This window comes from Phalacrocorax carbo, chromosome 11 (genome assembly GCF_963921805.1).
Source record: "Phalacrocorax carbo chromosome 11, bPhaCar2.1, whole genome shotgun sequence".
Classification (NCBI taxonomy): domain Eukaryota; kingdom Metazoa; phylum Chordata; class Aves; order Suliformes; family Phalacrocoracidae; genus Phalacrocorax; species Phalacrocorax carbo.
The window spans coordinates 16,185,301-16,206,804 of NC_087523.1; the positions used below are offsets into that span (position 1 = coordinate 16,185,301).

At 42.9% G+C, this 21,504-nt stretch overlaps 1 protein-coding gene across 2 annotated transcripts in view; it reads right to left on the reverse strand.

Moving 5' to 3' along the window:
- Positions 1-4,548: 4,548 nt before the first annotated feature.
- Positions 4,549-21,504, reverse strand: part of RNF128 (ring finger protein 128) — a 41,380-nt gene continuing 24,424 nt past the window's right edge. For both annotated transcript variants that reach the window (XM_064463214.1, XM_064463213.1), the window contains exons 2-7: positions 17,458-17,705; positions 10,995-11,066; positions 10,309-10,391; positions 8,394-8,490; positions 7,392-7,560; positions 4,549-5,936 (exon numbers count right to left, since the gene is read on the reverse strand). In XM_064463214.1, the coding sequence (XP_064319284.1) occupies positions 5,818-5,936; positions 7,392-7,560; positions 8,394-8,490; positions 10,309-10,391; positions 10,995-11,066; positions 17,458-17,705 (788 nt within the window). In that variant the 3' untranslated portion in view covers positions 4,549-5,817. The remainder of the gene's footprint in view (positions 5,937-7,391; positions 7,561-8,393; positions 8,491-10,308; positions 10,392-10,994; positions 11,067-17,457; positions 17,706-21,504) is intronic.

Consider the following 21,504-nt stretch of genomic DNA (forward strand, 5'->3'; position numbering starts at 1 on the left):
CCTCGCTCCTGTCAGGCGGGGCCGCGGCAGGCCGGGACCCCCCGGCGGGCCTCCAGGTGCCCCTAAAACCCCTTCAGAAAGTGGCTCGGGGACTTTTTTTGTCCTCTCTGCTAACGAGAGAAGTCCCATTTTCAATTTTGGCCAAATGTTATTCCATTTTCAGCCCAGAAGACAGAAGGACGTCACCAGAGGCTTGGGTTGGCTTTTACATGCGTTTTCCTGGCGGCCCGGAGCCGGAGGCTGCAGCGGGGGGCTGGGGCGCAGCAAAACAGCACACGAGAAACCTGCCGCGCAAGGAAGGGAGCCGTGACCGCCGCCTCCGCCGACTGCAGCCCCCCAGTCCCAGCGCCCGTGTGTGTGTCCCCTCCCGGGTCGCAGGCCACGCCGGGAGCGGAGAGGCAGCCCCGCCAGCTGCGGAAGCAAGACATATGGTCAGCGTTGCCTGTTTACATTTCACGTTACAAAAAGACAATCTGCCTCATTGCTTCTATCACCCAACGCGATTCAGCGCTAATTTGGAACAGATGTTTTAGTTGCTTCAACTTGCTTGACTCATGGTCTCAGTATTTTCATGCTTTGTCTGCAAGAGCTTCAGCACTTGTCCTCAGTGACTAGCTCTTCAGATTATTTGCAGACTGACTTCACGAGCTGTTCTGTGCTAGAATAAATTAATCTAGCCTGTTAAGGAACAAGACAGCGGCTTTCATACTCATAGGGACTGCACTTGAGTATCTGCTCTTATTACTGTCTTCTGTTGCTGTCTCCTCCTGATTTAAAGCAGTTCTCCCACAGCCAGGTTTCAAAAAAAATCAGGTGCTGGAACTATTGCGCTACATGTACCTGGCAGCCGAGGGTTTCCCAAGTCTGTGGGACGACCTTGGGAATTGCTTTCCATGAGCACTGGTCAGCAGAGCTTAACTCCCAGCTCCCCACAAAGTCATGATCACAGCCACCCAACCACTCAATCCACCCATTATTGAGGCCCCTTCTCTTGCTGTTTCTTCTCCAATCTCTTCACTACATCCCAAGGAGCTCCAAACCTCTCCTTGATGCCTCCCACTTGAGAGCGCTTTGCTTCCTAAATGGTATCTTCTGGTGCTGACCGAAAACACAAACAAAAACCTTCCAGGAGAGGAAGCCCTACTGCCTCCTCTGCTCCAGGTTGTTGGTGCTGGGGACTTCTCAGAGTTACCGTCTTTTCCCACCTCCATGCACGATTCACTCCCGGTCCTGACACAATCTGTCATTCGGTACAAATGAAGCTAGCAGGACGTTCCCATTTCCCAGGAGCTTCTCTTCAGTTTGCTGTCCTGTTGAATCCTTCCCTTAGCACACTCTTTCCTGCATAATTGAGCTAAGATTTTTCAAGAATAATGCTTTATTGATTGTGTATCATACAAAAAATTCAGCAGAGAGTTGTTTAGACTCAGCCTCTACTTTGAGATCTTTCTAAAAAAAAAAGTAATTATGCACATCATGCACTAACACTAGGTTGCAAACATGGCACTATTGCTTTATCCTGTCTTCTTTTCATCCTTTCCGAGTCCCAAATGTACTTCACTACCAAAAATGCTTCTGCCAGCACTGGTCTATTTGCAAACAGAGGCACAGCGAGATTTTGCCAAGCACTCACAGGAAGATGTTTGGCAATGCCCGTCCAGTTCCAGCTGTGTAAGTAACTGCCTACCCAAAGGCACCAGCGTGAAAGAACCGAGCATGCAATCACATTTAACTCACTGGAAGGCTTCAAAACTGGGTGAATTGCACTGATATGAGACTTTTCCTTTTCTTCTAATCACTCACTGCACCACACCAAGAGAAGCTGTAGTATTAAAAAGTTTTACCTTTGGGACTAAATACAGACTTAACTAACACTAGTGGTGTTTTTACCTGTTTTCATAATGGAGTAGGAAGCAACAAGTTTCTGGTGCTTTACCGTTTCTAGAAAGGAAAAATGAATTAAAAGTCATTAGCCAGCACGCGCTAACACAGATAAAACATTAATGAGACAAGGCAAACAGCTAGACACACTAGCACATCGCTCCTCGTGAGGCAGTTTCTTCCATCCCCCACTTGACGTGACTGCGAGTAACAGATGTTAGTGGGTTCCTGGAGATTTACCAGCTGAACTGATAGAGTGATTCCTGCATGGATGCCGCTTCTCTAAGCATTCCCAGAGAGAGTGCTTACCATTTAATTTCCCCCAATTAGCCAAGCCCTTGGATGGGAAATACCTATTAAGGATCTAACACAGGTCTTCTAATTCCGATGCTAATTGTAAAGAGAGATGCCCTTGGCATTTCCAATCCAGAGCTTGGCTTTCCGCATCTCACACACACTGGACATGTTAGGACATGCGTTGCTTTCTTAAGTAAGATTCAAACTTTGTTAACTGGATAAAAATTTAACAGTAAAATGCTGCTGCTTGGAAAATGTCTCTTTTGTTTTCCTCTCCCTTGGTACAAGTCTTGAACATCTATCTTTTTTCCAGTTCCCTTGGGCACTGGATTCTTAACCAAATACTGTTAAGATGCAGAGCGCTCCTCTGTCAGCCTGGAGGAATTTATTTACAGGCACTGAAATTCTTTCTTAATCAGTGCACTATCATCCTACATCCTGATCAATGCGTTCTACAGCAACAGCGATCCCTTTAGTGCTGCAGAATTTTTCTTTCACTCTATTAGAGACCTCCTAGAAATGTTAAATTACTTCCCTCGACTAACCATAGCCAAGATTAGATGAACAGATAAATAACTATATAAATAAATGTTGGCTTCACTCTGCATAACCAACAGTTGAACAGAGCAGAGAATTACATAGTTGTTAATTCACAGTGGGTGAATATTGCAATTTGGTTTCAAGGTTTCCCCTAGAACCAAAAGTAAATCGTCAAAACCAGTAGATTTTCTTTCATCTATTCCAAAAGACCAGCCATTACACCCCTGCGGGAGTGGAACTCTGTTCATATCTCCACAGGAAAAGCACCAGTCTAAACCTGGCTGAAAAGGCAGGGCTACCTGCTGCGCTGGTGTATGTTAAACACCGAATTGAGTTACATTAAATCACACAGCCAAGATAAATGTGTATATTTATTCTGTCTGACTGTCAGGTCGTTTGACAAGTGCAGATCTTTCCATCTAAAGACTGAGATGGACTAAGTCTCTCCATTTTATGGGAAGAATCCAACTGCCCTTTTGATTCAAACTGCTTTTATATTTACAGCCCCTCATCAAAAGTCCTGTTTTTTGCAAGCAAAAGTCTCAGCTATAATTACATTTCTATAGGGATACCCAAAGATTTTCCTCAATATGAGAAAATTGTGTTCTTTTGATTTGGGATTTCAAACAAAACCCTGCTGCTGAAAGGCCTGGTTTACAAGAAAGCACAGTGATCCAGCACCAGGTGACAAGGCTTCCTCTCCTGCAGGGATTAAAAAAAGTGTTTCCCAGTCCCCCTTCGAGAGCATGCAAGCTTTTGAGTGAAGTGCCTAGATCAGAGCTTTCCTGGGGGAGAGAGAAATGACAGCAGCGAGTAAACACTTGGAGATGATGCTGGGACCTGTTCTGCTCTCTCTTTGGGCGCAGAATAATTGACATGTCTGTGAGAGTCAATGGGAATATTAAGAGTCAAGAGGCATGCATTTTAGCAACCATTACCACTTGTGGGCACAGAATCTCCAGCATCTTACATGCAAACATTAGCATATATAGAGTAAAATCCAAAACTATTGCACACTAACAGCAAGCTTACACTGCATTTCAGGAACGACCCCATCCCCAGGCACATTCCAGTTTGCCTCTTGCTTAGAGGAAAGAGCCCGTCGTGCCATAGCGCGCGCACACACACACACCACAGAGCCATTCCAGCCCGCAGAATCACCAGAAAAAAAGAAAAATCTGCTGCACAGTGATCTAAGCAGGGTGAGCTAAAGAAAGCTGCTATCCATGGAAACTTGAAAATACAAAGTGAGACCAGAGCTTTGAATTTTCTTTTAAGCAGGTAGAACTGTAGCAATGTTCTCAAAAGGGAGAAACTTCTGCAGAGTTCAGTGAAATAAGAAAATGTTTTTTTCACAGTCAGACAGCAACAGACCCGAGTTCAGTATCAAAGACTGTGTCTGTGAACTTCGCACACTTTCATTTTTAAACAGAAACCCTTGCATAGCTAATACTTACAAATAAATCTGCACACACAAGAACATGGCAGACTCGCAGGTCTGCCATGCGACCTGTCTGATCTGAAGAGTTCACGTAAGACCGCTTTATGCCAAGCATGCCTAGAAGAACAGTTCAGAGGTATATCAAGCAGCTCACTGAGCACACCCGAAGGTGCTTGGTTTTTCTTTTATATAGAGTACAGCTACTAGGCTTAAGCCTCAATGCAATTTCAATCCATGTAACAATTGCACCCTGCACATAATTAGCATTCCTTATTTGTATTAGTTTGAGCGAGCAAGGCTGGCTTCTTGCCCTCCCAAAACTGAATGAGGCAGATTCAGCATCTGTTTCCAAGTAAGAGCTGGTAATCAACATTTAATGTCAATCAGGGTCATGAAAATATAGTTTTATTTACATTTTCATATTCAAATTCAATACAAATCATGAAATATTTACAACAATTTTAATTGTACTATAGATAAGAAAATGCATCGCTTTTCCCCTCCAGATTCAATAGGCCTTTATTGTGGGCTTTAAGACAAAGCTCTGCTAACATTAGAAACAAGCTATAGATACAGAGATTAAAAAAAAAATAAAGTGCATCTGTAAGATGTCTGTAGTTACCTTCGCTGGACAAGGCCCTACCCTTCCTGTGGAGGCACCCAGTGTTCCTCCTCAACCCCAGTTCAACTCCCCACAGATGGCAGACAACTTCTCCAGTCATCTGTTCTGTTTACAGGACATCAACTCTCCCTGCAGCTTTAGCACACAGGCAAGACAATGCACAGCTATAGTCCCAACATTTTTCAGAGGCTGGGTCATTTTCTGAACAAAACACGAAGAATCTATCTTTTCATCTTTAGTTCAGTCTTCCTGAAGTCACCACAGACTCTCACAAAGCCAGGACTCTGGCATACGTATTGCTGGTGCTAGAGATGGTTATAACTCCAAAAATCATGGAGGATATTTCAGACTGTCTAATATTAACAGTTTTGAAAAGCTCATGCAATTGTTCCCTTTACAGTATTGTGCAAGTCAGATTTGGCCTGTCAACTTGAAGCTCTCTTTCTCCCCTTTAGGAATGTGTGGTTGGCAGGTTGGAGTTGAGAGGTAGAGAATAAATCAGTTTACTAGAGAACCAAAGACACTGCAGGCAAACTCCAGTTTGACAGGCATTAGTTTGTACTTTCTCCTATCAAATTAGTGCACCGAAATATTCAATACAGTCTTTCTTTAAACTAAACTGTCTGGTAAAGAAGTTTTAGACCAGATCATAATCTGTGTTTACAATGAAAATCCACTTGAATTAAAACAATAAACAAGAAAACCCAAGTCAAAACAATTCCCAGTAAAGAGAACTACAACAAAGAATCTTCTCCGTATTTAAATGGTTCAAACACTGAAGAGAAGCTTTGCTGAAGATGGAACTTCTGGTTTAGTGTTAGAATTGATGCTTTTATTTAAGACAGCTTTATCTGAAGAGTGCTAAAACTAAATTCCACATGGAAGATGCAGTTTTAAGAATGGCAAACCATACAATTATGATTTGAACAAGTCTTTGATCTCAGCATTGCCAAGGCAATATTTTTCTGCTACAGTCTTGCAATGTTTGGTACACACACGATGGCAGTACGCTTACTCCATGTTGCTGGGCACATTCTTATGACCTGACTTCATGAACTTGCGCCTCGTCTGCCTCAAAACTTGGGTTGTCAACGTGTGGAAGGACATTCACAGCTGAGGGTTGGGATTCATTGTATACAAGATGCATGTCATCATCTGTCCAGAACAAAACCGAAAGGAGACATATTAAGAAGTGTCATAGGCAAGCTTTACTTTAAAGCAAACCATGATTGCTTTATTTCCACAAGCCCACTGCAGTAGTCTTTTTCCAGCACTTTTCTTGCAGAGTGGGAAATCCAAGGCCACGCTCCAACTACCACTCGTTAGTTTGCAAGCCCATTCTTGATGCTACCTGCTGTTTCTAGAGGTATCCGCTCAGCTCTGGAGTTTACTTCTTACTAGTGCTGAGCAAGCCTAGGTTGTGTGCTCAAGCGGCAGAAGGCAGTGAGGCTTCAAAATCCAACTACAAGGCAAATGGCAATTCTCATGACTTTAGGGCTGCTTCAGACAGGCATCAAGAGAAACCTCCAGAGACTAGGTTCAGGATAAACTGTGGGACATAGGCTCATTCTGAGAGGAAGGCCTTCTCCCTGCAGACTAACCTTGTTAGGCTGACTTTAGTGTGCATCCTTGCCACTCAAAATGAAAATACATGAGGGCCTGAGCCATATAACTAATCCAGCATCACTTCAGTTGCTTATAGAGATGCAACTTCAACTTCTGCTGTTTAGCTTATAGCAAGTGTCCTCTTGCTCTACTGGAGTGGCCAAACAGGGCACTCCCGTACATGTCACTCATTGGAGCGTCATGGTCCACAAGTGGCAGGCAGCAAATCCCACACTTTCCTAACAGCTAGGCTTCCCCCAAGAAATCTAAGCAGACACAGCCAGAGCATCCCTTTCACCTCTAAACACTTCCCCACTTACTCTTCTTCCCAAGGCCATTCCACAATCCAGGGGACAGTTACTTTTGTTTGTTTACCTGGAACCTTTCAATTTTTAGAAATCAACAGGAACACTCAGCATCTGTGGCAAAGTTGAGCACTAAAAAGACATTTTCAATTAGTCTGCTCTTGTTCAAAAATATAAGGTATTTGGAAAAGCTGATTATCTTTTTGAATTAAAATTCTCTGAGAGTGTTCAAGGATGACTCAGCCTTGGCAAAGTCTGAAATTCGATTGAAGTATTTGTCATTTCTGTTTTGCATCATCTAAGCTAGAGTAGGACTGACTCCCCAAAAGTTCTCTGTAAGTAATTAACTACTTAATGCAGACAGATTTGGTGGCAGATACTCATTCATCCAAATGAAATCTCCAAAGAGACAGCAAGACGAGGGACGTCAGAAAAATCATTTTGGCCTTTAAGTAGTAAGCCTCTGATTTTCAACTACTCTTTTCATAGACTTCAATTTAATTCACATTGAAGTTGTGTTTCGTTTGAACACAAAGACCAAGTATCAGAGCCAAATACCAAAACAAAAGGGAAGATTAAATTTACCCTGAAAAACAAGGTATTCAGGTGCTGTGAGACGTTAAGGCAAACCCCCATAATTCACAGCATAAGCAACAAAGTGCAATGCAATCTAGAAAGACAGATGAAACAGCAGACATACTTTCTGATGGTGCATGTTCCTCCAGAACAGATTCGTCTCCTCCTTGTACAGAAGCATATCCAGATGATGCTGTTTCACTACGATTATCCTCTTCATTAACTGTAGAGACATTTGGTGTCCCACTGGATACTGTGGCTTGCACAGACTCGACCCCTTCTTCTGTATCCACCTTCATTAAAAAAAAGAGGAAATGGTTTGTAGGAGGCTGCATCTTTCCAGGACACTAGTGCCTGTGAGGACTGGAGTCTAGTGAACTTTTACCAAGAAAAAAAAAGACATTAAAAAAGCTGCTGTTAACCTCCAGCATCATAGGTGAAAAGCAGTTACTGCCTAACTGAGCAGGAAGTTCAGATGCAGCTTCTGTGTTCTTTGGCCCGCTCTTCCCTTTTACTGCCCAGTACCAGGAAAACAGATTCTTCCTTCTACTCAGTGCAGATCTCCCTCCCCCCAGGCAAACTCTGGTATACATTTTAGCTGGTCCAGGCAGTGTCAGGCATTGGCAACAGCATCTTCCCCTGACACCTGCCACTATGAGCAGTTGCAGAACACATCAGGAATTCTTTATGTATCCTAGGAAGTCATGTGGCTCCAGGAAAGCCATTCATGCTAACACAGTCACTTTTCAAGAACGGTGGGTACTTAGTAACTGAATAGAGGCTGGTTTCAGGGACAGTATGAGTTGTCAAAGTCTGCCTAAAGCTTTGAGAAACACCCTTAGCTGCAAGTGCAAGAGCTAAGAGCAATTCTTCAGTCGTGCATTACAATCAGTTTTGATTGACATCCTGCCCAAGGCTTTAGATGACACCAAGTCAGACCAGGTCAGCTGCAGGCTTTGCTAAAGGAGACACAGCAATCAGCCCTGCAGCATCTCACCACCGACATGGCTACGCCTGTGCTTATCACCTGCACTCTAGAGGTAGCATGAAATAACCCAATGTGTGATTACTACACTAGTGTAATACTGATAGCGGCACCTGGGACTAAGACAGACTACTGGCTTACCTCAAAACCCAAAGCTTTGAGTATGTTACATTTGCACATTGGGCATGTCCTGTGTTCCAGAAGCCAGGGGTCAATACAGTTCTTGTGGAAGAGATGGCTGGTGGAAGAAGATAACCAATAGTTAGGCTTCACACCTGGAAAACTGTTTATGCGACAGCCATGAAGGCTTATTTAGGAACACTGAGAATTTATTCATTCTAGAATGGATTACCTTATTTTGCCACAAGTTTCAGTTAAAAGTTATGGATAGTCAATCTTTCAACCTGCAGCTGGCTTATGTTCATTAGTATCTTCATACAACTTTCTAGAACTCAGCATTATCATCTTTGCCACATCAGTCTTAAGCTTTTAGAAAAAACCAAACCAACCTGCGTACAATACATACCCAGCTGATAATTAATACAAATATTGACCTCTCAACCTTAGCTTTAAGGTTAACTTCTGTCACGCAGATGCAGAGGGCTAAACAGCACTTGTTTCTGTTAAAACTACATAGAAAGATAAACTCATGGAGTTGTGCCCTAAAGATAAACTATACTCCCACACATTTACTTTGTCTATGCAGTCACTGTGTATTCCAAGGGGATATCTGGCAGGCTGTGTACTCAAGAAAGTAAATATATTTCAGCCATTACAGATGCAAATGTGTGCTTCTATGAAGACAGTTCCACAATGGGTCTGAATTAGGCCACAGTTTTAGGAGGATGACTTGAAATCGTGTAATCTGCCTGTTCCCTCAGCCTGAATAGAAATAGCAAGGCAGACAGGCACTGCTCAATATTAATCAGAACTCTATTATGAGACAAGTGCAGAGATCACTGCATCTAGTGCTCAGTATTCTATGCCCCAGTATGACACCAGGATTCTCCAATTCAGTCCACGTAACCAGCACCGCCTTCCAGCTGCACCAACATAATGTCTAGAGCACAACCTGAAACTTCCTTGATGCATGACTATTTTAAGTCCTTGGACTTAATACTGGTCTTGTGTACCTCTGCTACTATAAATGCCTTCAGTTTAACTATCTGGACAAGAATGCCTTCTGCAAATACACACATCCCAGATACTTAGCTACCACTGATGTGACTCACAGCATCATTTGATGGCTTGTTTCTTTCACGGATATAATTAAATGCTTTCAGCAAGTAGGGTCTCAGTGCAACACTGAGGTCAACCTCCAACATCAAGTATGTTCTCGCAGTAAACATAAGTTTAACTCATGTGAGAGAGAGTTTAATATTGTTCATACTGGCAGAGATCACTACTGGTGAAGATTATCAAGTACACGCAGTCATCTCAAGCTAGTGCCTCTTAGAGCTACACTTGGGCCAAAGAGGAATGAAACATTACAAATGTATGTGAAAATAGTCTCAGAGCAAAGCATAATGCAGCAAATTTGCATACAAAGAATACGTTCAGAAGTTACTCCCCTCAACCGAGTAAATCATGCTTTTTTTTTGGGGCAAGTTCATATCAAGATTAGCAGGGTTTATAGCGAAGTAATGAGAAGTCCAGTCTCCTATCAGCCAACCAGTAATCAGTACACTGAGTAACAAGAAATGGGCATAGTTTTGCCAGTTATCTGCAATTTAGAGGTAACATTCTTATACACCAGCAAAGGAAGAAGTCTTTAAAAAGCACCGGCATCCCCGGGAGAGGTACTGTCATTTGCCAAGTTGTATCTGTCAATCCACTCACAGGGGAAGTTATGAACACAAGCCGTTGGGGCACACTATGAATGTGTATTTACACGGTTCCTGTTGTTCAAAGCATTGTTTCACAGAGACTCGAGAATTCTTGCTGTGTAATGGCTTCATTAAAATTTGATCAGCTTTGTTAACACAGCAGAAGGAACAACCAGTAAGAGGCATTCTTCCAGATTGTGGATTAAGGGGCAGTTTGGAAGACAACTTACTTGCAAGTCAGAACACGCACTACTTCATTTGGCTTGTACGGCTCAATGCACACAACACAGCTATCTCCATCAGAACCAGTTTCCTAAAGCAGTGAAATGAATTTACAGTGTTAACAGACTTTTACAAGCTTCCTTTGAACTACAGACAGATTTCCTGCAGACAAAGGCATCTAAGGTAAAGTAATCTAGGATAGCTCCGGTACATAATCTTTTATATAAAACACATTGTGTGGATTACTCAGTCAAACTGACACTTTAACAGAAGCATTAGAAGTTTAATCCCATGGTTTAGAAGTCCAGTTGCAAACCATCACTGGTTTATTTGAGGCACTACTGTAGAGGTTTAGAAACTGCTACCTCCAGTTTTAGTTACAAAAATAGCAGCCAGGGCAGATGATTAGATATACTAGTTTACCTTTAAGCATCTATGCCAGCAAATTAGGACCTCTCACCTCATCAAGACTACAAGCCAGCAGCTAAAAAAATAATCTGATTTATGAGAATGTGCAAATTGGAAAGTCTTGCACCCCAGGGAAGGGCTTGGTCTGAAAGATGAACCATCTCTGCAACAGACGGTTACAGGCTCAGAGAGACTTCTGCAGCCCGCGCCAGTACTAAGGACCACTCTCAGGGTTCTGTGCGAAGGGTGCGTCATAACGCTCAGGGAATTATAGGATCAGTCATACCTTGTCCCCTTGCTTCAGGGTGCGCAGCTGTAACTGTTCAATGGCCTTCTTAGCCCTGGCCTTCAGTTGTCGCTGTAACAGAAAGCCGTCCTGGTTAGTCACAGTCATTTTTCTCTTAAGCGGTGGTTACTAATACCTACCAAGGTGCCTACTGCAAGCAGGCATCAGTTTTATAACCTAGATGTTACCCAAACAAGGCAAGTAAGCATGACCATGCTATTTAGAGACAACAGTTTCGGGACATACTGATGTGGTTATTGACTCTGGATTACATCCAGACAAGACATTTGCATATGCTTTGTTTTTACCTAACCTTTTCACAAAGCACAGGAATTTAAAGAGTTTCTTTGAGAATATGTAAGATAATACCTTGATCAGATTAGACCTAGCCAGAACAAACAGAAGCCTTCAAATTGACTTGGTGCAGAAGACTAACATCGAACGTTGAATCCAACAGTCCATAGTTTTAACTATTCACTTCCTGCCAGAAACTCACATCCTGATGAAAGGCGAGATTCTTTACCAATCAGCTCAGCTACCACCAACACACCCTGAACCAGTCCTCTGCCACAACTGCTTTACAGCATGTGCAAACAGCTCAGGAGCCTCCTAGCACTGACTGCTCCTGTCAAGTGGGGGAATGCAGTCTTATCTCAATATTGGTTCAAAGTAGCATGCACAAAGGAATCAAAACAAAAGAAAAAAAAAAGAAAAAAGTGGGACTTGGAGCTACTGCTCCCCCTCCCTGTGACACAAATCAAATGACCAGCCCCAGGTGGATTACAGGGCAGCTTTAATGAAAGCAGAGGAGGAAGCATTCCCCTTCGTGAAATAATTTGCTTGCTGCTCCCAGGATAGCAGGGCAGAGATGAGCACACAGCAGAAGCCCAGCTTGCCTGGCAACTGTGGCTGTCCAGCTGTCACTGCAAAGCATTTAACTAGCACAGAAGCCAACATCTCTGTTTAAAGGCTGCAGGTTGGTGCTGTTCCACTAGCACAAAGAATGACTGTCCTCTCCATTCCCAGGGCGCTTATGCCTGAGGCATATGTCCTGAGGCAATATCAGGCAGCTCTGGCAGTGCTGTCCCAACACAGCACTTACCTTGGGGACAAACTAGAGTCGAGTTTTGCAGCTAAGCAAAAATCCTCTTCCCAATTCAGCTGCTCAGGGCACTCACTAACCCTGTGCTGTTAGCTTCCCACCATTACTTCCCCTTATACATTTTAGCTCAGTTACAAGAACCTTTCCTGGGATGAAGGTGCGTTGCTGGTGGCACACGTACAGAAGGAACAAGTGGGTTGAGGGCTGCTGCTGACACCTAACAAACTCAGTGAGACTTGGTAATTCAAGTCTGCATAAGACTCCCAGTGCTGAAGCAGTTAATAGCAAACAAGTAGATTTTATGTGGTCCTCTGGAACCCTGTCAAACAGTTTTGGTGCAAAATGACCTATTTGTATGCCAGCATAGTTTTGGGGTCCTAAGATAGCATCAAAGTGCACACTTATGAATTTAATAGTTGATAGCTATCAACAGCCAAAGAGACACATACAATCCAAAGGTAAAGGATGCAAACAAGCTTTCAGGTATACTTTTTAGGAACAAGAACTAGTCAAGTTTTCTTTGAAGGCTGTAAAGTTCTTCTGCTGAAGATATCAATATGTTTCTGTATGTCACTTAAGGCTAACTTTAGAATGATGTTCCCCTTGTCAATGTTTCAGACTGAAGCCACAAAGAAGCAGCCACATACTCATCTCGGGAAACACTGAGGCCCCCCAAAGTTTTAGCAGCAAATGTGGTAACATCAACAGAGCAGAAATGCAGCAAAAGTAGCATTTCTCATATGTAGCCAGAACTATCTGTCACCACTACTTAGTATTAATTGAAAACTAAACTTTCTAGGAATATACTCCCTCACACAGTATCTAATCTACACACCTAATGTCAGGCCAAGCATATCAGACAGGACCCAACTGGCTGTATTGTTAATAATTTACTGAAACAATATTTTAAGTTTTGCCTGGGCACAAGTTTAATTGCTCTTCATTAAATGCACCAATGGCAAAGTCACCTTTAACATTGATTTTGATAAGTACAGCAGAACACCCCTCCGGGGGGATGGAGAAAAGTTGCAAGCGGAAGCTTTTTATTGAATAGCCTACCAGGAGATCCAGGATACTCGAGCTTGGAATGTCAAAGCATTTTGTGAAGCCAAGTTTTTCAAGCAAAACATTAAATGTTAATAATGTTAAAAGTCTAAAAGCCGCAAGCCAGCAAGTCTAGAAAAAATACCTAAGTTGAGGCAAGAAAAAAAAAAAAGAATCAAGATACTACAAAACAGGTCAGGTCCCAGCTCCTCAGTTCTCCCTAGTCCAATACTGCCAATCTCCAACCCTTTCTCTCTATGGATGCCTTCCTGGCACCCTGCGAGCACAGTCATGGCAATGCAGACTGGCAAGCTATATGGCTGTTAGGAACTCTGGCTTTTCCCCTGTAAGCTAAGGAAGTTCTTCCCCACAGGTAGCTGCTTGCCATGAAAACAGTTTTGAATTGTGGAAAGTTGAGCAACTCACCTCCTCCAAAGCCATTAATTAGGTAATTTCTCAGCTGCAACATCTAATCTTTATGAAATCAACGGTGGTGAAGACTTGAGCTTAAATTAGAAACCAGGCCACAGATAACATCACTGGCCCTTTTGCATTATTAAGAAAGGTTAAGACGCTGAGGAACTGAATTTGCCAGTTCTCCACTGACTAGAAAGGTCACGAGCCACCTACCACACTTGCCTTGTTTTTCCACCTTCTTGCTCACAGGCCTCACGATGCAGTAAGAGATCACAGAGGTCAGGACTTCAATTTCAAGCCCAGAAGAAAATATGCATTCAGATAAAAACTAGCAGCTTGTAAACAGTTTAGCTAGCTGGCTCATGAGGAAAAAGCTACTCAATTTTAATTCACAGTTAGGAGAGATGTTCTACTAAACTTATGTTTTCGCTTGGACCACAAGACAACATGACGGGCTCTTCTCAATAGTCACTCAACTTTTTAGAGAAACCCTTTGCACAGTTTTACATTACAGACTTGTATGCAATTCCTGCTCAAGCTGAGTGAGAGACAGCTGCTGCCTTCAGGAAAAGTCTGTGGAGGAAAACATGTTTAAAACCTGGGTTATGTGATCAAACCATCCAGAAAAAGGGCCTTCACCAGAAGCAGCAAGCAGTCATACCAAGTGCAGAAACTGTATTGGCAAACAGCAAAGTTAAAGGTACTCAACAGCCTGACTGTCTATAAAACAAGAGATTGCCTCAGAAAGCACTGAAGTCTGAAGATATTTCTCAAGCCAAAAGAAAAGGAAGAACATCTTGCCAATATAATAATACCTGGAAGCCATCCAGTTCAAGCAGGGGTTACTACTAGTCCCATGCACAAATGAAACACGTATCTAGCCAGGCTCTTGTTTTCAAGAAGCCTTTGTAGAAGAGAAAGCATCTAGAAAATGGTCTCCCCTCTTTCTGTTCTACCCCTTAGTAAGCAAGTGGGAATCAATCTTCATCACCCTTTTCAGTCCAGGGCAAGGGCTCTCCTGGGGCTGTGGCTCAGTCCACAAGAACAAGCCAAATCTTCAGCTTGTCTTTTTTATGTTCATGTACCTGAATAGCATCATTATCACATATCACAATTGCTCATCATAGCACTCAGAGCAATTCAAAAGTGTTTGTTTTTGTTCAAGCGGTAGACCGACACTTTAAAAGACTCCTCACAATAGCAATATAATCCCACAGGGAAAGTAAAAAAGCAGACAGATACTTTGAAGAGTAGTAACAGTGGGTAAAGGGATGCATTCAGAACAGCAGTTCACTGTAAAAGAGGGAAGATTAGTAATACTTAACTATCAACACACTGGACTGCTTCCTAAAGACACCCCCCCAAAAGAGTGTATAACCCTTCGACATCCATGCAATAAAGGAGACCAAACACACTCCTTTACTCCACCAAACACCAGACTGATGTCCAGGCAATCCAAGTTTCCAAAGGGCTGAACGATGTGAGGAAAGCTCCTCATGTACCATGTAAACTGGTAAGTTGTTTGACTAATATTCAGTATTTCATGGAGCCAAAGCACTTGCAAGTCTCAAACTTTAGCTGTACACTTAAAAGCCACTCAGCTAGCTAACAGGGAACACTGTAGCATCACCTTTTATAGTCCACTTTCACTAACAAGAACTTCCTTGTTATTCTTTGCTTATCTAATCATTGTGAGGTCAGTTTTTGATACCAGGGTATAAAAACAATTGAAAACAATTCTTGATTGTCTTGAGTTTCACTTTTATGAAACTGTACATTTTTACCCCCAGTAGCGGAGAAACTTTCTTCTAGTCTTATACTTTATAAAGCACTTTTTAAGGCTCCTTAATTTCAGTTCAGCTGAAACCACACAGAACTGGCATGTCATTTATCAATGTTATTTCTTCAGTCTACAGTAAAGCCCTCATGCACACAGAGCCCAAGATACAAAGAGTCTGTGAAGGTGCTAGCCAAGCAGACTGGATTTTCCCAGTACTGTCTACCACTGAAGCATTAATAACATTTGTAGCTTGTGGAAAGCCTGATAGCTCAGAATAGAGCTGGACTGCCACAACTGCTCTGTTAAATACCTTCAAAGGAGGGAAGATTTTCATGTGATTTGATAAACAGTGTCTTTTGGAGACCAGCTTCTAGGGCACCCAGTTTTTCCTGCCCAGGTTTGTTTAGTATTGAACAGAGTTCTCATACTAGGGTAGATGGCAGGGAACGAAAGAGAGAATTCATTGGCAGGAGACAGTGTGTATCTCTGTCCACAGATGTCAGCATCAAGTTACAGAGCTCCATGTCATCCCTCATGATCGCTACTACAGAGACTCCAGAGGACATCCAGGAGTGGCAGTGCTACATCTCACAGGCAGTTGACAACTTACAATACTGTTCTTTCAAACTATTCCCTTATTGTGTCCTCACACCACTTCCAGGTGTGGCATAACAACAGAACATGCAAATAGGCTGAAACAAAGCACTTAGAGGAGGTCTAGTCCAGAAGCTGAGGCAGATACAGCTCAGGTGAGGCACAAATACAGTTTCAGCTCACTGTTAGCTCTCTAGTCCCAGTATGGATATGGCCAGCTGGCCATCATCCACAAGATTACACTTAAACAACAGGATTTCAGAACACAAACTGGATGGAGTTAGGTTTTACTAGACTCTGATTACTAGAGAGAACCCAGCATTCAACTCTGGGAACATTGCTGTCAGTCACCCTAGCTAGTCTTTCTGCCTGCCAAGAACAACAACGGTTCATGTTAACATTTTAAAGAAGCCAGCCTTAAAATGTTACAGAAGCTTGAAACTGGCCTGAATTTCAACACCTGTGTCCAACTTCTGGCTTCATCAGCTTATTTCAGAAGGATCTTGCTCAAGGGGCCCAAAATCTCCAAGGCAGCCGAGAAGCTCAGTAGGGGAGGTCTTCTGCAATGGCACTTCTTTAGCTATCTAACCACTGACCCAGAGATAATTCACATACTCTGAACCCAGACAGAGAAAAGATGCTCGTGTTATTGCTATCTGTAGGAGAGAGCTCTGTAACAACACCTCTTTCAGAGTTCAGGGAGCTCCTGCAAGAAGCACTGCAAGTACCAATGGTCTCCTTTGCAAGATCCTGTTCCTGCCCATCACCTTTGACAGGCGGGATGCCAGGACCTTCTCACTTCTAAGGCTTTTGCTTAAGCCCTGAAGTAGCAGGTATAAAGCAGGTCTGATCACACTGAAGACAAAGCTGTAAGTACTAGTCCTATCAGCTCATCAGATTGTTGCAGAGAAAAGAGTTACTTGGAAACTTAACTCTGGAGCAACTCCCTGCCTGGGATTTAAAAAGAACACATTTTAACACTGCTGTTTTTTCCAACTTGTAATTGAGCCTCTCACTGCAATTCTCAGAAGGCTTTCAGTCAGAAAGCAGCTTTCAGCAAGCAGCAGTTTCCCAACTGGTGGTCTTTAGAGAGCTGGCCAGAGGCATGCACCATTTTGCAGACACATTTGCAGTCGTGTCTCACATCACAGCTAGCACATAGACAGTACTACGTGGGAAGTGTGAGGGTCAGCTATAAGCAGTTTAGCTCTCTCACCGCCTCCAATACATCAGCGTTACACCTGCACTGCAGCTCAGGGAGTAAAATTTGTGACAAAGTTAGCTAAACATGATCATTTGCTTTTTCCAGACAGTTTACTTCTGCAGTTTCTTTGGAAAGTTTTAAAGCTGTTTCAAGGTATCTCTTAGCATTTTGAGGATCACACTCCTTCCTGTGGAATGAACAAATTCAGTAATTTTGGTTCTCAGCCAGTATTTTGCCCACAAGATCCACAGCATGGAGGCTCAGGGGTGAGCGTGTGTATATATGTAACAAAACAAAAAACCAAGGGCATGCACAAACTCACCTGATTCTTGGACTGAGCCCTTGTGATCCTGAGTCTCCGAGCAGAATAAAAAATAAAGTAGCCCATGGTTGCTGCCGTGACAATGAAAAACGAGACCGAGATGAAGAAGATGGAGTACTGATTCATCCAAGGACCATGCTTTTTCCCCACTTCAATAACCATAGACACTTTCATGCCACTCTCAATCCGGTGTAAGATCTCCATGCCTTTCAGGTTGCTAATCATAATTGCAACGATGCTTTCAGCACCTGCAAAGGAAAGGGGAATCCATGCTCAGTTCCCAGGTGTGATATAAATCATTGTTTTAGATGTTCCAACTCAAGTGCTAAAGAACAGACTGAATTTCTAACTAGCATTTGCAGATTCAACATGAGCTGCTAGAGTGTCATCTCCATGCGCTTGTTCAGCTGAAAGGTATGTCTGATTACTTATGAGCTGCATAAGTGAACCACATTTAGATTTCGCTCCTCTCCATCGCACTCCTCACTCCTATATAGGACACACATTGTTGTTATTTTAGACTCAATACTTTGGCAATTTATGTTTTAACATGCCTTTGAACTACATGAAGTTAAAAACAAATCCTATACAGAGTGAGGTCACTAAGGATTGCGGTATCTCCAGGAGCTCAGGGATGCCAGGTACACAGCAGGTGGCTTAGGGACCCTTCCTGTAAGGGATCTGACTCCCTCCCTGCTCTGCTGCTACTTCTTAACACCTCTTTTCTGAATTGACAGTACTGCTGAGTACTTCCCCAGACACTGAGCAAAGCCATAGATCAGCCTTTACTTCTGTATTTTCAGGAGCAATCAAGAAACATTTGAGTGAAATTTGGTTGCACTATAAATGTTGTTGTGGGTTTCTAATGCAAATTCAGAGGGAAGCAAATATTGAAGTGTGCTTGGCTTTTAAACAGTTGGTGACAGATGGCACCCTCCATCCAGATTTTAACAACAGATTTTGTTTACTCAGTTGCACATCATGACAAGTCAGAGGAATCAATGGTTTTATGGTAAGACGACACTTCAAGCAACTCTGGTCACCAAATACAGACCAGAACAAAGCTGCTTTCATTTTGGTGACAAGCAAGTGCTTGAGGACACTTGATACTGTTTGCAGGAACGTCAGGCAGTCCCAATAAAACATAGAGGCATTTAGGAGGGGAAAAGAAAAAAAAAAAAGGAGAGAGGGAGATGAGTAAATTGTCACTGGCCTCTAAACTAAATACTAGCCAGTCAGGAATCTCACTGCATTAAAACATCAGCTGCACAACATTAATATTGATATTGCATGATGAAGGAATAAAAGGCTATTACAGAAGTGCTATTTTTAACTAACCTCCCAGCCAAACACTTTTTAACAGGAAGACCATTTTTTCCCCTCCATTAAAAGAAACCTTACCAAACATTCAGCTATCAAAAACCCTAGAATTAGTGTTAAACCACAAAGGCTCTCATTTGAGAAAGCGCTTATTAGTTTTCCAGCTTGTTCAAGTAATGCCTTTGATCCAAGATGGCCAAGCATGATGTCTAGCAACTCTGCTCAGTGTGACTAAACTCATCTTTTATTCAGAAACCTCCTGTAATGAGAAGAACATCACACAGAGGAGGTGTGGGCAAATCAGACAGACTGCAACTACTGTTGTTTCTGATGAACTAGGGCTTATACCTCAGTTATAAAATGAGCTGGAATCAGGTGTTAGGACCAAGTAAAGAATTAAGCGTGGGTCAAGTCAGAAGCCGAGACTTTCATAAACATGGAAGAAAATGTGGAAGAACAGGCTGTGACAACAAGAAAATAAAAAGCCTGCCAAAAAAAGCAAAAAAGCTCATTCTGCCTTATTCCCCTTCTGCATGTCTCACTAGTCAAATATAGCTTGTGGTTATGCGCAATGTGAGACATAGTGTAGGGATTCCTGTTAATGAAATGTCACCGTCAGCCTGCAAAACCACTTCAGCTACTAAGACACCAGCTGTGAACAAGTTTTACCCTTAAAGAAAAAAAAATAATGTTCCATTTAAGTTTCAGGCTAATCAGTTCACCAGGATGTCATTAGATGACAGATTGTTTATCCTGACACTTTTCCCCCCAGAGATTTCTCTCACAGTTTCAGCTCTGCTTTAGATAAACACACAAGTGGTCAGCTGGTGGCTTTGACACTGGAACACAAGCGAGAGCGCTGTTATTTCCATCAGCAATCCGCACTGTTTCCCCCCACCTCCCCAACCCCCCCCCAGCCTTGGAGCAAACTGCCACTGACGTACATCAGCATCCATCTTCAGTATTTTGTAATGCAAACTCTTAGGACCAACAATTAATTTCTAAAGGCAAGTACAGGTGAGCTAACTTGACATCACATGAATTTAACTAAATGCCTTGTGCCAACAACAGGGGAAAAGAATCCAGAAACCACCCTAATTTCTGGCCATCACTAGTACAGGAGTTTAGTCACTTCAGGATGTCCTTTTGGACAGGGACTAAACAAGGCTCTGGCACCATCACACGGGGCCTGTCATGGGGGCATCACCCACCATTCACCAGGTGAAAACTGGCAGGAAACAAGGCCTCCTTCACCTGCCAAGAGATTCAATGATGTATTATTAGCCTGAAGTTAAGACAGAAGTCCAGAATCCATGTTTAGGACTACTGCTGTGCTTCTGGACTAGAATCAGCTAGAATCACCCCCACCCAACACTCCCTGAGCTGTTAGATGGGTCCCATCATGACAGGTACTGAAACATATTACTGTGGCATGGAAACCACCAAACTAGACGGGGGCTCTTGACAGTGTTTGGGCATCTTAATGGAAATGAGCTATTTGAGTGCACATCTGCAGAGGTGTCTCAAGCATAGCAGCTGCCCTGAACTGTCAGCTTCCCCCCACCCCAAACTCCAGAAAAGCAGGAAGAAAGTCAGTTAGTTGTACATGGCAAAAGACTCACAGACACCCAAGTCCCTTGCCCAGGCGTCAGCTTTTGTGGTTCAGGTAAAGCTTTCTGTAACCGTTTTTAAGGGACATTAGAAGGTGAGATTAAGCTGCTGCCTGTTTAGTTAATAATAGGCTCATTACTAAACAGAAGCAAGACCTGTTTAAACATTTGCCAGCCCCTCTCTCATCTCCTGTGAAATTGGACAGGGAAAGTTATTCCAGTCTAGACAAATAGAATCTGCCTCTGTAGATGTGGAGTTTTGCAGAAGGTACCTCCCAAATCATAGGGCAGCACGCTGGTCAAAATCTGAAGGACGCTGTTTTGCAGCTACAGGTTGGCACAGACTAAGCACAAGAACTACAATGGTTTGTTGGGCTGGAGGAAGAGCTGGGACACAAGCACAGCTGGCACACAGAGAGAGTGCATGACTGGGATTAAAGTTTTACCTTCCTGTATCAGGTTTACTTAGATGCAGAATAGAGCTGCATCTATGCATACCAATATAAATACCTATATTAAAGTCTGCCCTGCAAAAACGTCACTTGTGCTGCCATTACACGTCTCTTCCCTGTAAACATGAAGTTACAGGTTTGGCAATCCAGCAGAGAAACGCGATGTGCAAGAGGTTCACAGAACTGGGACTATTAACTTTTGCACAGTAAACACCTGCTTTTTCACATTCATGAAGGGGATTACTGTAATCCAGTGCTACTCTTTGTGTGCTACAGATAAGCCTATTTTGAACCAAGCAAATTGTGGGTCCTGGAGAACTGTCACCCCACAATATTTAGCAGACTGCAATGTAATCTAATCAGTGCCTTCAAAGCAGTCATTTTTAGCTCAAACCCACAATCTGTTCATGCATTAAAGCACATCTAGGCAAGGATTAGATCTTGGGGCCAACCAAATCCCCTGCTTCAAAAACAAGGTATGCCAAAGCATTGCTTATCTGATTTAGATTAAGTGTACACGGTGTACAGGATAAGCAGAACTGTAGCATTCTGAGCCATCACATATGACTAAGTGCCCGAGGAGTAGGTCCCTGTGTGCCATTGCTAAGTGTGGTGGGACTCCATGGCATACATCAAGGCAACACTTGCATTGCAGATCCATGCTG